The 15,335-nt window shown below is 40.1% G+C and overlaps 1 protein-coding gene across 9 annotated transcripts in view; it reads right to left on the bottom strand.

The window, feature by feature from the left end:
* USH1C (USH1 protein network component harmonin) overlaps positions 1-14,893 on the bottom strand; it is a 104,081-nt gene extending 89,188 nt beyond the window's left edge. For 4 of the 9 annotated variants that reach the window (XM_043548944.1, XM_043548947.1, XM_043548949.1 and 1 more), the window contains exons 1-2: positions 14,782-14,862; positions 1,074-1,141 (exon numbers count right to left, since the gene is read on the bottom strand). In XM_043548944.1, the coding sequence (XP_043404879.1) occupies positions 1,074-1,141; positions 14,782-14,850 (137 nt within the window). In that variant the 5' untranslated portion in view covers positions 14,851-14,862. Of the gene's footprint in view, positions 1-1,073; positions 1,142-9,610; positions 9,904-10,171; positions 10,304-14,781 lie in introns of those variants that run through there. The other 5 variants (XM_043548946.1, XM_043548943.1, XM_043548945.1 and 2 more) reach the window with 5 other exon arrangements.
* Positions 14,894-15,335: the final 442 nt, after the last annotated feature.

The following is a 15,335-nucleotide window of genomic DNA, read 5'->3' as shown; positions in this document are numbered from 1 at the left end:
GGTCACAATATGTATTTGTCTTACTTTTTTTGCTGCCGTACTTCATAATAAATAAAAAAGTTAAGATCATTCAATAAACCTCAATAGGAGCATTTGATATTTTACTTAAAACTCGGTACAATTTCTGAACTTGTGGGGAAAAGTTAATGGTGGAGATATTTGTTAATTTTGTAACTGTAAGGAAGTTTTAAATAATTAACAGCTACTGTTTCATACTGGTTTCACAAGCAACAGGCAATGCTTTATGAATGGAGAAGCAATTAGACAGACCTCAGTGAAACTGAATCGGATATGCAGCTGAGGGCATACAAACCGGTACCTCAGCACAAAGACCACATGGAAATTTGGAAACTTCTACATTTCACTCCATTGAGATACTATTAATTAAGATATGAATGGAAACTATGTCCATCAGAACCATTCAGCTATGAAGTGTGGAAAAAATATTCTCATCTTCTTTAAGAAACAGTGGCCCAGATGCCGATCTCAGTTGCACTGACGTTAATGCACAGTAATTCCACTGATTTACACAGGTGTAACTGGAATGAATAATTGACCTGATATCTTGTAACTGATGTTTTTGTCATTATGCTATAGAGAAACAAAACGCTGCAACGTGCAGGACAAAGATTTCCAGGTTGAATTTATTCATAGTCTTTCTGCTAAAACAGTCCAAAGTATTTTCGCATGTTGAAGAGATTTATAAAAAGAGTGAATCTAAAAATCAAATAAAATAAGCAAACTGACTGGTCAAACAATTTTGCTCTTTCCTATGAAAGATGCTCATGATTTTTTCCTATTATAAACTATCAACTTTCCATTTATTTATGTAACTGGTAAGTCATCACAAACAAAATAACTTTATGATCAAACTTAAAACCATGCTCATTTCTTATGTACCGAATTGCAGAAGTATAGGACTTTGTTAAATAAAACTAGGAAGTATTACTTCAGCTAGTTTTCTACAGACTACATTTAGGATTATTGTTTAAATTAGATTTTAGCTGTTTAATCTTTAAATAACAAATGCAGTGGATCTAAACTGCTTTTAAAAGTCTGATGTTAGAGCTTACTGGTGGTACATCCGTAGCACATCATAAAGGTAATCCTTCTCTGCTTCATTGTCAATAAGCAAGTCAACCTGAAAATACAAGAACATCCTTGTAATTCTATGACTAAATAGCTACAAATGTTGAATGTATACGACAGTCACAAATTCCTGAGCAAAGGGACAATGATTTCAATGGGGAAAGTCATCTAATACACAAATAAGATCTTTGAAAGGCAATATTACTTTAGAATTTGAAACCTAAGGCAAGGCTGATTTTTTTTTTAAACACTGACGGATTTAGTACCATGTCCAAAACCTGTCACCACAGATTTTGAAAGCTAGTATTCCATTTAGTACAGCATGCTGTAATATCACAAGCTTATCTTACCTTATAACGACTGTATTGTTGAATAAATATTTTCAGAAACCTTTTTGGCCATTCATTAATATAGCACATGCTTTCACAACCAGAAACGTCACAATCAAGATAACTATACTATATGTTAAGTGGCTTTAAAGTTCTGATTTTCGCATCTCTCAGATGTTGTTAGGTAAACTACCCACTATCCTAGATTCTTCCTCTTGGCTTTGGTACTGTGACAGAGCTGGCTGCTTGCTATTCATTACTTCCTCACTCTGTAACAGTGCATTCACTTAAACTAGTGTCAGATTACAAGGCTTCCACTTTGCTACCTGCATTAAAAAAGAATTTTTAAAAAAGTTCAGATCTGTCACATGCCAATTTCTGTCTTCTGTGAAACCCATGAAAACCCACTGGCCTCCTTTGCAACAGCAGATTACATCACAGAAATTTTGCTTTTAGACAAGATTAATGTTTATGAAAACATAATTTACATCTAAGGTAAAGGAAAAGTTACTGTGACAAAAAGTCCAAGGACAAATGTGAATGTTTAAGCATATTCCTTTTATTCTAGGTTTTCAATATCTTTGCATTACATTTTAAGTTAAATGAATGCTTCACGTTGCATTATAAATCTCTTCTTTGTCCTCCAAAACCAACATGATTCCATATATAATTGATTGTCTGTGACTTTTTTCCCCTGCAACAAAACACTTACTGCACAATTAAAAGTTAGACACCTATGCACAGGGCAAGATTGTTTGATAGTATAAATGAGCAAATTGCACCAGTGAACTTCAGAATCCAGGAAAGAAAATGTGCGTAAAAATCTAGTAACATGGTCGCACTCATAACTTGGTGCTATACAATGAGCCAAATTCTTCACCGATCAACTGACCTCCACGGGTTTTCACATTGGGTGTAAATTCAACACAAAATCTGGTACAATGGACCTAAGCACTGCTTCTAGCTAAGGTGCCACAGAAGGGTGCTTAAGACTCTTGAGAAATATGTCCAAACCACTAATAAATTCTCCCAACAGACCTCAGACCCAAAACAGCAACCCTTCTCCCTGTCTGACTGGAGGACAGACCCTGTAGAAATGGTACACTACTTACACAATGTGCTGTGCATCATGGGTAGGCTTGGAAAGATGGTCAATAAATGTCAATTTCACCGTACACACAAACGGACAAAAATATATTTCCATTGAGAAATAATAGAAATTTACAGATAGGCAAAGAAAGAAAAATGCTGGTTACTAGACTTTAATTTAAGGATATTTACTTTATATATTTTGACATGCGATGCTGACAATTTGTGTTTTAACAGTGACAAAGCTTTAACTTTTTGAATCTCAACATCAAATGTCATTAAATAATTATTGTCTGACCCCCGCATTGTCCCACCTCCATAATTTCCCAAAACTGTGAAAATTTAAAATTCATAAGAATTGGGGAAAAAAATCTTTACAAATAAACATTGATATTATCCATCAAAATTATATATATAAAAAACCAAAACTGAATTCTGCCTTGTCTAATCATGGGGCTGTAGCTGCCATATGTTTAGTTTTAGGTGGAGGTGGCATGTCCTCCTCTCCTCCCAGTTTTCAGCAGTGGGAGGGAAGAACACAAGTATCTAAATCTTGCTGTTTATTCTAACACAACATCCAGCCTTTTCTCTCTGTCCATTCCACCACAATTCTCATCAAAACCTTCATCATTTCATGACTTGACGACCACTACCTCCTTCTCTCTGGCCTTGACAAAGGCATGCTTGGCAAAAAGGTAGTAAGTCCATTCAAAATGCTGCTTCTAGGATCATTTTCTTGGCCTGTTGCTCTGACTGTGTCAAGCGCCCCCTCCCAATCTACAACCCTCCACTGGCTTCCACTTTTGCACTGCAAACATACGCTGCTTTTTCTTCACCTTTAAGATTTTCATGGCTGGGGTCTGCCCTACCTATTAATGATCCATTCTGGCCTTCGATCTATGAAACTCTACCTATAAACTCTAAACCCTCCCAGCAATACCAGCCTGTAGTGCCTGCTCATCAAATTTTCCCCTCCAACACCTTTGTGCTCTGTCACATACTACCACTTATGCATGGAAGAAACTCCCCATAAAAATCTGCACAGCCACGCCTGGTATCATCTTTAAAATTCCTCTCTCCTGTGATACCGACAAAACACTTGATTGAAAACTAGGCAGCTCGTGAGCTGCAACTGCAGTGTTTTCCATTCAACATTGCCATTTTCCAGCAGCCTTGTCTCCCCCACTCACTGGACCGTTGTATCCATCTGTTGTCTCTTGTCATTTGCTTATGTTGTAAGCTCGTTGGAACAGCCACTCTTTTGTGACACGTGCACTTTGCCTACCACAATGGGTGCCTGTTAGGGGCTCTTCCCAGAATGGATTTGGCCTAACAACACAAAATATCAGCCTTTTATACCTATCTAATCCTTAAGAAATAAAAACATGGAAGACAATTGAGAGGAGGAACAGGGATATATGGTTCCATAGATTTTAAGGCCAGAAGGATCGTTATGATCATCTATTCTGACTTCCTGCATAACACAGGCAATATAATTTCACCCGGTGATTCCTGCATCAAACCCATAACTTCTGCTTGCGCGACAGCTTTTTATTTATTTTTTTTAGAAAAATCCAAGACTTCAAGCGATGGAGAATTCACTACATCCATTAGTAAGGTGTTCCAATGGTTAATACCCTCACTCTTAAAAACCTGTTCCTTATTTCTCATCTGAACTTGTCTAGCTTCACCTTCTGTCCATTGGCTCTTGTTATGCCTTTGTCTGTTAACTTAAAGAGCCCTCGACTGCCAGAAATCTCTTCCCCGTGTAGCTATTATAAACTATGATCAAGCCACCATCCTAACAGTCTCTTTGATAAGCTAAACAGATTGACCTTTACAGTTCTTTAAACGTGAGACTACTGTGGATGGTTGATTGCTTTTTGCCTTAGGTACAGCATATCTGCTCTTAATCAGTTAAGAACATTAAATAGATTATTTGCTTTTATTTGCTGCTGTAAAACAACATTTTATTGCAAACAAAAACAGACGTAAGAAGCAGCAGAAGACAACATCAGCCTAAAAAAAAACTTTTAGGAAAAGATCCCCCACACGCACTTAAGGCTACACTGTCTGGCCATACAGATTTTGCTACATACAGTTTTTAATCTTTTTACTACCGTAATTCCCATACATCATATTTTCACTGACGGTCATGGATTTTGCATGTTCACAAAGAACCTCCTTCTGCTTCAATGGAGAAAGAAACACACTACAAGTTCATCTCCCTCAGTACAGTGTTCAACTCAGACTTCCACCACACTCACATAACACACTGCATACTTGTGCACTAGGGTGACCAGATATCCTGATTTTAGAGGGACAGTCCCGCTATTTGGGGCTTTTTTTTATATGGGCTCCTATTACCCCCCACCCCCGTCCCGATTTTTCACACTTGCTATGTGGTCACCCTCTTGTGCACATATGTCTACCCTGCGTATTTGCGAATGTTGTTGAAATTGTAATTAAAGTTTTCTGTTGCATGTGTTGTAAGGGAGATTAGTATGTTTCCTTATCTGTTGGAGGTAAAAGATGTGAAAAATGTATTATGTGGGTGTTAGCTCATGGTGAAGAGATGTCCCATACATTGACATTTCCTTGCTTTTAAGAACATAAGAATGGCCATACTGGGTCAGATCAAAGCTCCATCTAGCCCAGTATCCTGTCCTCCGACAGTGGCCAATGCCAGGTGCCCCAGAAGGCATAAACAAAATAGTTAATCATCAAGTGATCCATCCCCTGTTGCCCATTCCCAGCTTGTGGCAAACAGAGGCCAGGGACACCATCCCTGCCCATCCTGGCTAATAGCCATTGATGGACCTATCCTCCATTAATTTATCTAGTTCTTTTTTTAACCCTGTTATGGTCTTGGCCTTCACAACATCCTCTGGCAAAGAGTTCCACAGGTTGACTGTGCGTTGTGTGAAGAAATACTTCCTTTTGTTTGTTTTAAACCTGCTCCCTATTAATTTCATTTCGTGGTCCCTAGCTCTTGTGTTATGAGAAGGAATAAATAACACTTCCTTATTTACTTTCTCCTTACCAGCCATGATATTATAGACCTCTATCATACACCCCCTTAGTTGTCTCTTTTCCAAGATGAAAAGTTCCAATCTTATTAATCTCTCCTCACATGGAAGCTGTTCCATACCCCTAATCATTTTTGTTGCTCTTTTTTGAACCTTTTTCAATTCCAATACATCTTTTCGAGATGGGCGATCACATCTGCATGCAGTATTCAAGATGTGTGCATACCATGGATTTATAGAGGCAACATGATATATTCTGTTTTATTATCTACCCCCAACATTCTGTTCGCTTTTTTGACTGCCACTGCACATTGAGTGGATGTTTTCAATGAACTATCCACAATGACACCAAGCTCTCTCGAGTGGTAACAGCTAGACCCCATCATTTTATACGTATAGTTGGGATTATGTTTTCCAATGTGCATTACTTTGCATTTATCAGCACTGAATTTCATCTGCCATTTTGTTGCCCAGTCACCCAGTTTTGGGAGATCCTTTTGTATCTCTTCGCAGTCTGCCTGGGACTTAACTATGTTGAGCTGTTTTGTATGATCTTCTGCAAATTTTGCCCCTTTTCCAGACGATTTATGAATATGTTGAATAGGACTCGTCCCAGAACAGACCCCTGGAGGGCACCACTATTTACCCCTCTCCATTCTGAAAACTGACCATTTATTCCTATCCTTTGTTTCCTATCTTTTAGCCAGTTGCCAATCCATGAGAGGAGGTTTTTCATTTGGTGGTGAGGAAGAGTAGGATGTCACACTTACTCAACCTATAGTATTTATTGATGTAAAAATTAGCTCAGTGAAAACCAGTGCAGTCAACAAACCCAACCAAACAACAGGTCAGGATTCATAATACTGAAAATGTTATAATGTCATTGTATAAATCAATTTATTTATATGCTTATCCTATCTCAAAAGGATATAGCAGACATAGAAGGCATTCAGAGACAGATGATGAAACCTGAGGCATGGAAAAACTTCCATATGAAAAGAGACTGGACAGATTGGAATTGGTTAACTTACTTAGGAGTCCAAGTCAGAGATTTAGGACAGAATTATAGAGAATAATGAGTAGTACAGAGAAGATCATCTGAGTACTTCAATTTGCACCCTTAAAATACAAAAAACAAGAAGGAATTCCATGTAATTAAAAGGAAGCAAATTTAAAATGGATAAAAGAAAACACTGTTGTCAGATTGCATAATTAATCAGTGGAACTTGCTACCACAAGATATCACTGAGGCCAAAAACCTGTAGGATTAAAGAGTATCGGACGTTTATATGGATAAAGAGAACATTCACAGTTACGTTAGACACCAAAAAAACAAAAGGAATGTAAACCCTTGTATTTCAGGGAGTAGGCCAACCTCTGGCAGGCATCAGGAAAAAACTTCCCCTAGGAGCAGGTTGTTCCATAATTGCCCATTATTGGAGTTTCTTTCCTCAGAAGCATCTAGTACTGGCCACTGTCAGAGATAGGATTTTTGACCATTGGTCTAATCCATTCTAGCAATTCCTGTTACTATCAGTGCAGGCATTACAGGTTTAAAAATCAAATGCATTATTACTAGACCAATGCAGAGACAGAAAGATACTTTATGGAAATGGAAAATTATTATTTTTTCCTAAATGAACTTCAATAAATGCTCCATTAAACCTAGAAGGGATGCAAACAAACCAATAATGAACAGTGTGATATTTCCTGCCCTTTCTAAATTCTGACAAGTTGGAAAACAAATTAATTCTAAGGAGTTTTGGTACAAAGAACATCTGTGGCCTGGTTGTTTAACATAAGTTAATTAGAGCTGTCCTTTGCATAAGGGTATATATAAGCTATTACTTGAAGTGTCAAATGTCACAAGATCACGTGTCTCAGAGTTCATATTACCTTGCTGCAGTTACAGAGAATGCTTTGAAAAATAAATGCAGACACTTTCATTAAGAAATAAAACATTATTAACAGAGTCACAAAATAGGGTTTGTTAATATGGAGATACTATGCACTCATTATTTCAGGGAATACTTACTACAGTTGTGTAATTTTTAATCCTAGGATACAACTAAGTAAATAATTTCCTTGTGGATTGTTTTCACACTATTTAAATCTATGACATTTCTTTGCTTGTAATTTACAATATTAATAAAATGTATCACTCACAAAATATTTTAATTATATGTGCATAGTAATCTGATATTCAGTTGAGATTTATTTATTCTGTAGAAAAAATATTGTGAAAAATATCAGAGCTATGTAATCTCAAAAACTGTAATGCAACTGAAATAATGCAACTTGAAAGTTAAACTTTCAAGGCATACTGCAGGGCCCATTTGTTTCTCCTGGCCTTTAAGAAGAGTTAGAGGATACCAAAGCACTAGGCAATATGTTGGGATATAATTTATATTTAGGGCTTCTGTTTGGTAGAAAGGAAGAAGTGATTAACATTACAAAATCAAATACAAATGTAATTTGATTGATAGGAAACACAGAACCTGTGTAAGGGCATATTTTACTGTTCTAACTCAAAAGAATAAATATTTGAAGTTATGGATGCAAAACAGATTAAAATTAATATTACTGCATCACTAAAACCATGCGTTCTAACAGTTTAAGCAAGAGGCCTTATCCTGAAACTCTTTATTTAGGTGGGTAGTCGTTACTCTCACATTCATCCTATTTACTTTCACTGAAGTATGTTGACAGTAAAGATTACTTGCATGAATATTTGTTAGCAGAACTGGACCCAGGATGATTTACAAATTATTGCCAGCATGAAAGGGAATAGGTCCAACGTCCAAGACCATAATTATTGCCTCAGAGACACAGGCCTATCAGATCTGTTGCCCAACCCAATGCAGAGTTAGAGACAATGATGGTTAGCAAGGCAGACATTTTATTAGACATTTGTAATCATTTGAATATTTTAATATCAAAACATATTCAGAGCTTTAATGTATGTTTCCGTATAGGTGCTTCTTCTGGGTCCTACTGCCTCATTCTAGACAATTTATTTATGAAAGCTTTTATTTCAATTTTATATTTAATACATAAAATACATTAATCCTCTCTTAAAAAGCCACCAAGGGGAACTGCAAAAATCAGTTGCCTGACAGAAAAGATCTTTAAAGGTTGAACTCCACTGGAAACTTGAAAGATATTTTTAGTGGTTGCTTAAGGCTGAGCTCAGATGCAAGACTCAATTTTTCAAAAACAGACATTTGCACACACTGTTAGGGCTTCACTGAATGAACATTTGTGTTAGTAGATTACAACCTTGCGTGTCATGCAAATTGGGTTGCTAGATACATAAAGAATATTTGCACATGATTTCGCATGGCCTGCTGGACACATAAAAGTAAAGACCAAACAGAATTCCTGATCATCATTGGCCATTAATGCTGGTTCCTGCAAATGGTGATTATTTGGCTTTGGGCTTTCAGGCCTGGGTTTACTTTCCCCATTGTGAACTGGCTAGTATTGATTTGATTTGACTCAGATGGAAGAAACAAAACCGCTTTTGTTTAATAAACGCAGCCCTGCCAACTTGCCAAGCCTCATATCTTCCACGGGACACTTATTTTTTCTGAAGGATTTTTAAATCAACTTGAAAAGTCTCCTCTTCTCTTGAGGGAGTGTGGTGTGTGTTTTTCTGTGACATTTATCAAATTAACGGTGTCTGTTTTACACCGCCCCGGTTTGGGAGCCCTGTAATCCAGGTCAAATTCAAGAGATAGAAGACGGAACCAGCCAACTTGTCCGGCACGTTTCAATCAAGCCAGCAACTTTCTGTGCCTTGAACTAGAAGTGCTGCCCGGGAGCGAAGTCCCAGTCCTCCCGGGAGAGGTTTTCTCCCCAGGGCTCTGGGAGAAATGCTTTGTTCTGCTTCAAGCACTTCACGTTCACTCCCTTCCCCAAGATCCGGGTTAATTGATACCAAGAGTCCACAGTCCCAGCAAAATGTCCCCTCGCCTCTCCCAGTGAGCAGCAGCCACCGAGCCGGGCAGTGTGGTGAGAAAGTTACCGATCGCAAAGGGCAGAGCGGGGCCGCCGCGCGCGCTGCTCTCTTACCTTGTGCCTGAACTCCCGGGCTACCTTCCGCTCCATGACAATGGGGGGCCCCGAGGCTGCGGCTTTCCTCGGGCTTGTTTCCTGCTCGCGGGCAGCTGCTCCTGCGGCTCCGCCTGGTCCCCGGCAGACAGGCGAGCGGCGCAGAGCCCGGGCCGTGCGCTAGAGGGAGCGGCGCGGCAACAGGGCACCTGCAGCTCAGCAGGGTGCTCACCGCTTTCAGTCCCCTCTCCACCGCCAGTTCCTCCTGGCTCCCCTCCGCGTCCAGCCCGTCTCCCTGCTCTCCCGCAGGTAACCCCTGGCGCTCAAGAATCCGAGCGAACGAGCAGAGAGAGCCGTGACCAACAGAGAGCTGCTGAAGCTCCGCTCCCCTTCTCACCCATTTTTGTAACTCTTTTCCTTTTCCCTGTGGCCAGCACCAATCATTTAAAAAAACAAAAACAAACAAACACGAATCGGGCTCCCCAAACCGGGATATTGACCTACAAACCATGAGTGTTCTTTTAAAAAATACATTTTGAAAGGGGTTTTTTTTTTTTGGGGGGGGGGGGGGGGGGATTGAACCTTTAGGGTATACTCAGCCAGGTCTTCAAGCATTTCTCTGCGTCCATGACAGCGTTGCCAACTCTCAGGATTTGATCAATTTAGTGTTTTTCTTAAAGCCCTAGGTGAATACTCCAGACATTTCAGCTTTCATAAAAAACAAGAAGTTTTTAGCCTTTGTAGTTGAAGCTCAAACGCTCCAGCACCAGGTGGCAAATAAAAGAGAACCCAAAGTAGGTTTCTGTTTGTTTCTTAGGGCTGCATTGATTCGTGATTTCTGAATGCTTGGGGTTGTCAGTACTACCACAAGAACAAAGATATTTTTTTTTTAAATCTATGTTGAGATTTTTTTTTAAATGGATGTTGAGATGTTGAGAGAGAGCCCATCTTTCCAGGGGCTGGGGCTTTAATAAAACCAACAAATATTGCCAGACTAATGTCAAAAATCACTGGAGTTGGCAACACTGTGATAATTCTCTTGGGTAAGGCTGAGAGCATGAAGAATCCAGTGAGAGTTTATTGAACCAAAAACCTTGGCAATTTCCCATATGTGTTTTAAATCCTGGAATTCTTGGTATGCTGTTCTTTGACCACACTAGAGTGAAGAGGCTCAGCACCTGGCACAATCTGTTTGACAGTTTCTAAAGCATTGGTGACATCAGTAATATATTTATAAATGCAAAATATTTGGGGCCATAAACCAACTTTTCATCTGAAAAGAGCAAGTCATAAACACCGTGGTGTAATTTAAGTGACTTTTCTTGCATCCTATCAATACAAATCAGATACAAAGTTATGACAAACTATAAAAACAAGTCTGCCAAAATAAGGGAATTTAGATATATTTGTTTGCTATTCTTTCAGTCCCTCCTTTAGTACTTAGTTATTGCAATTGACATGGGCTTGATCTTAATTATGAGAGCAATCCTTATTCAGATGAGCAATCCCACTGAAGACAGTGGTTACTCATGTGAGTAAAGTTACATACATGCTTACATGTGTATAGGACTGGAGCCTAGGAGCTTCTAAAAAGAAAAGAAAGATTGGGCCCCTGGTCAGGAGCCCAGTTTGAGGCTCATTTATGTCAATAGCAAGTTTTCCATTGATTTCAGCAGGCTTTGGATCAGGCCCCAGATGCAATTCCTAAACACAATGGGAAGAATTGAGGCAGATATGATAGCAGCCTCACCTTTGCATGCTTTGCTTTCAACCCGGCCCCACTTTAAAAAAAATCAGTTTTTATGGTTTTTCAGCAATACACATTCATTTACTTAATAAATATGACCTAATAATATGCATTTCTATAAAACAATGTTACAGGGAAGTTGCATTATTATAAATACGTTAGCCAACAGGAAGACAGCAGGGGTGGTGATGCCGCACAACAGCAATGCAAATAAATAAAAGCTCAACTTAGATGGTCTCCAAAATACATTTTGTTAAAAACTGTATACTTATACATTATGAAATGTGCTATATGCATATAAATTGTTCAATTATAACATACTGTACTAACAGGAATAAATTGCAGACCAAGAGAAGACTAGGCTGAAAATTCTGGTCCCCACCGCACTCTCTTTGCATTATTCTGGAACGATAAATGGAGTTGGAAACTGACCACATCTCACAGAGTTGACTCCTGCACCACCTCCTCTGCATCCAGAGAGAGAGAGTGAGTGTGTGTGTGTGGCTGGCAGATAATTTATTGGAGATGTTAAAAGTTGTCTGAGTTTAAGCCTGGTTGGGGTAAAACGTGTAACTGGCTCCTTCTCTTCTGCCTCACTACACCAGCAAAACACAGGCATTGCAGAAGACGTGGACCTAGGGCTCTTACTAATATTTAAGAGGACAAGAATGACACATTCAATATATCCACAGATCTTTAGTAGAGACACATAATATTTTCCTGAAACATAGACAAGAACCTGACCCTAATGAAAGCCAACACACAGATGAATGAAGAGTAAATGCACACAAATAGTTGACAGAATATTTGATGCAGTTTATATTATAGATGGAACTGGTGGCACTGCTTATAGTCAAAGCTGCCTTACACTTTCCACTATAAGACCCTGTTTTCAGTTGCTTATAACTTTACCAGACTTGGACAATTGAGGCTGTAATTTTCAGTGCCTCAAGCTGATTTTTTAAGTTTCAGATAAAACAATTCAGCTATTTCCAAAAATGAGATTAGTGGAAAATACGCTATTTAGTCCAAATTAAAAAAATCCTGACAACTGTTTTAAATGTTCTAGGACCTCCATGCTTTGGAGCAAGGACTTTACATTTAGGAAGAAAAGTTGCACCTTGTACTGTTCCCATGAAAAGTCACCCAAATTAGGGCAAATTATAAGCCTTTGAAAACCTCAGTTCTCACATGCTCATTGGAGGTTTTGGGAGTTTGGTGGCTAAATCCTGTGAAGATTCTCCTTGCACTGAGCATGCACCATCTCACAGCAGTAGTGGCTGAGAAGGACTTCCCTGAAATTACTTCTCTCAGCTAGTGGGAACTGATAGGCTGCTCTCAGTCCTATGCCCAGTACCACAGCTGCCTTGTGCCCTGCTGTCACCCAGCCTATGTGGAGAAGAAAGCTGCCTGAATTGAATGCAGAAGGGACAAGAAGCGGGCCTAGTGGAGGGAATAGATGAGGCAAAGAGCTTGGAGTGGAGAGTCTGGGCCTGGGACAGGGATTTCATGAGAGGGTGGGGCTGGGTGGAAGACAGACTGGAACTGGCTGGGCAAAGAGCCTGGGAGCCGGGGTGGGGGTAAACAGAGACCAGATTGGGAGCCACTGAGACCAGACAAGGAGCTGGCAGGGGAGACTAGGACTGGAAGCCTGGGAGGACTGAGATAAATCAAGAAGTTGGAGGTGGGGGTGCAGGGGAGCCTGGGTTAAGGAACCTAGGAGACTGGGGTGAAGAGTTTGGTGTAAGACTGAGATTGGATGAAGATCCTGGAGAGGGAGTCTGGCAGGCAAAATGAGAGGAAGATTGGGACAGTCCTGGAGCCTGAAGAGAGCGTTTAAGACAGGAATTTGGAGCATGGGGAGGAGAAGGAAGAGGACTGGGACAGGGCCCGGATGGAGGAGACAGGGTCAGGCTTGGGAAGCACAGGAGCTGAAGGGTCTGAAAGTACTAGAGAACACTCCCTGCCAAAACCTGGGGTGAAACAAACAAGCACATCCTTAACTTGATTGCAGGTTGTATCTTTGTTAGGCCTAGGAAGTAAGAGAGATGAGAGAGGTGAGTAAGATCCTTTATTGGACCAACTTCTCTGGCGGAACCAGGTGGAAGGTACAAGTTTTCAAGCTATACAGGGATCCCAATTGCTTGCTTCATTTCAAGCGACTGCCTCCAATATGTCTTGTCCCTTCTGCTTAATCTGTCCCAACTTGTATTTAGCTCAGTCATTCTGCTTCCTTCTCCAAACATGAAGAAAGGCTCTATGTAGCTCAAAATCTTTGCCTTCCACTTACAGAAGTTGGTTCAAAAAAGATATTAACTCACCCATCTTGTCTCTCTCATACTTATCTTTAGGCACATGAGTAGGCTGAATGCCTTCAATGAGACTACTCATGCATGCAGGACCAGGGTATTAACATGGGATTGTGCCAGATAAATGATTTTAGTGGGAATTAGATGCTTAACCAGCTTAGGCACCTTTATACATCCCACTAGGTGCCACTCTGTATCTTTGGGTGCCTAAATACTTTTGAAAAGCTAGTCCCAAGTAAACTGATAGTATGCATTGCAACACACTGGCAAGTAGCTTCTAAGCAGAGAAGTGATTAATATGGCATTTCAGTACACAGACTTTCAAGCCAGACATTTTCACTGCAGAATGCAGAAATAGGTATGCAATATATTTTAATTCCATCTCATTCAAATGTGACACCTTCCACAAAGTAATAGTCAATGAAAAGTGAAGTAATTATGATAGTAAATTATTTTTAAAACACTGTATATTTGAAACCACAAGGCCTGATTTCAATCTTGCTTGCCCCAGTCTCTCCCCTGCCCCCCCAATCAGCATAGCTCCATTACCTAACTGGGATCAGAATCAGGCCAGCGTGTCCTAACCCAAATCTGCTTCAGTCCTCCTAGGCTGATCTCATCTTGGGAATTTTCCTTGCTAGTATCATTTAAGGCAGCAGTTCTCAAAGTGTGGGTTGCAACCCCGTTTTAAGGGGGTTGCCAGAGCTGGCGTTAGACTGGCTGGGCCCAGAACCAGATCCTGAGCCCCACTGCCTGGGGCTGAAGCTGAAGCCTAAGCTGGAGTCCCACTGCCTGGGGCTCAGGCTTCGGCTTCAGCTTCAGCCCTAGGCAGCAGGGCTCAGGTTACAGGCTTCCCCACTGCCCAGAGATGAAGCCCTTGGGCTTAGGCTTTAGCCCCACTGCCTGGAGCAGCAGGGCTCAAGTAGGCTCAGGCTTCAGTCCCCACTCTTGGTGTCATGTAGAAATTTTTGTTGTCAGAAGGGAGTCATGGTGCAATGAAGTTTGAGAAGCCTGGATTTAGGGTTTATTCTCCTGTCACTTGCACTGGTACTACAACAGGGTAACTCCAATAACTTTAACAGAGCTACTCCTGATTGACACATAGAAATGCAAAGAGAACAATACTTATAGCCTACTTGCTTCCTCCTGTAGACAGAATGGCATTTTGCATAAAAATATAGATATGATAAAACAAATACCGCCATATACAAGCTGGAAGAAACGAGAATCAGTCAAATTCATTCTGTGGGGAATGCATTTATTCAACTCCTTTAGAAATTGCCCTAAGTCCTTCCAGCTGATAATGCCAAATTGCCTATTGGTAGATCAATGCTAGCCAAATCTACTTCCTTCTGTATGTTATTAAACTGTGCTAATGCCCTCAAAGCCTTGTCAATGCTACAAAAAATTATCCAGTGCTGACACTGCATGTCAGCAAGGGGAGCAGCTGAAGATGTTTTAATTTTAAGTGTAGACAAGGGCAAAAATGTATTCAGCACCATTTCAGAAATCATTGTTAGAGCAGAGGTGCCTCCATCATACAAACCTCTTGTCTTGTCCCTATAGCAACCCCAGCACCATGGGGCACTTTAAGGCTACTTCTCCCAAGCACAAGATGCATGATCTTATCTTTCCCTTGTCTCCTACATAGATAAAATAACATGAAAGGTAGCAAGAAGGCCAGTTATAC

This window comes from Chelonia mydas, chromosome 6 (assembly GCF_015237465.2).
Source record: "Chelonia mydas isolate rCheMyd1 chromosome 6, rCheMyd1.pri.v2, whole genome shotgun sequence".
In the NCBI taxonomy this organism is placed as follows: domain Eukaryota; kingdom Metazoa; phylum Chordata; order Testudines; family Cheloniidae; genus Chelonia; species Chelonia mydas.
This window is presented reverse-complemented; position numbering and strand designations above follow the sequence as displayed.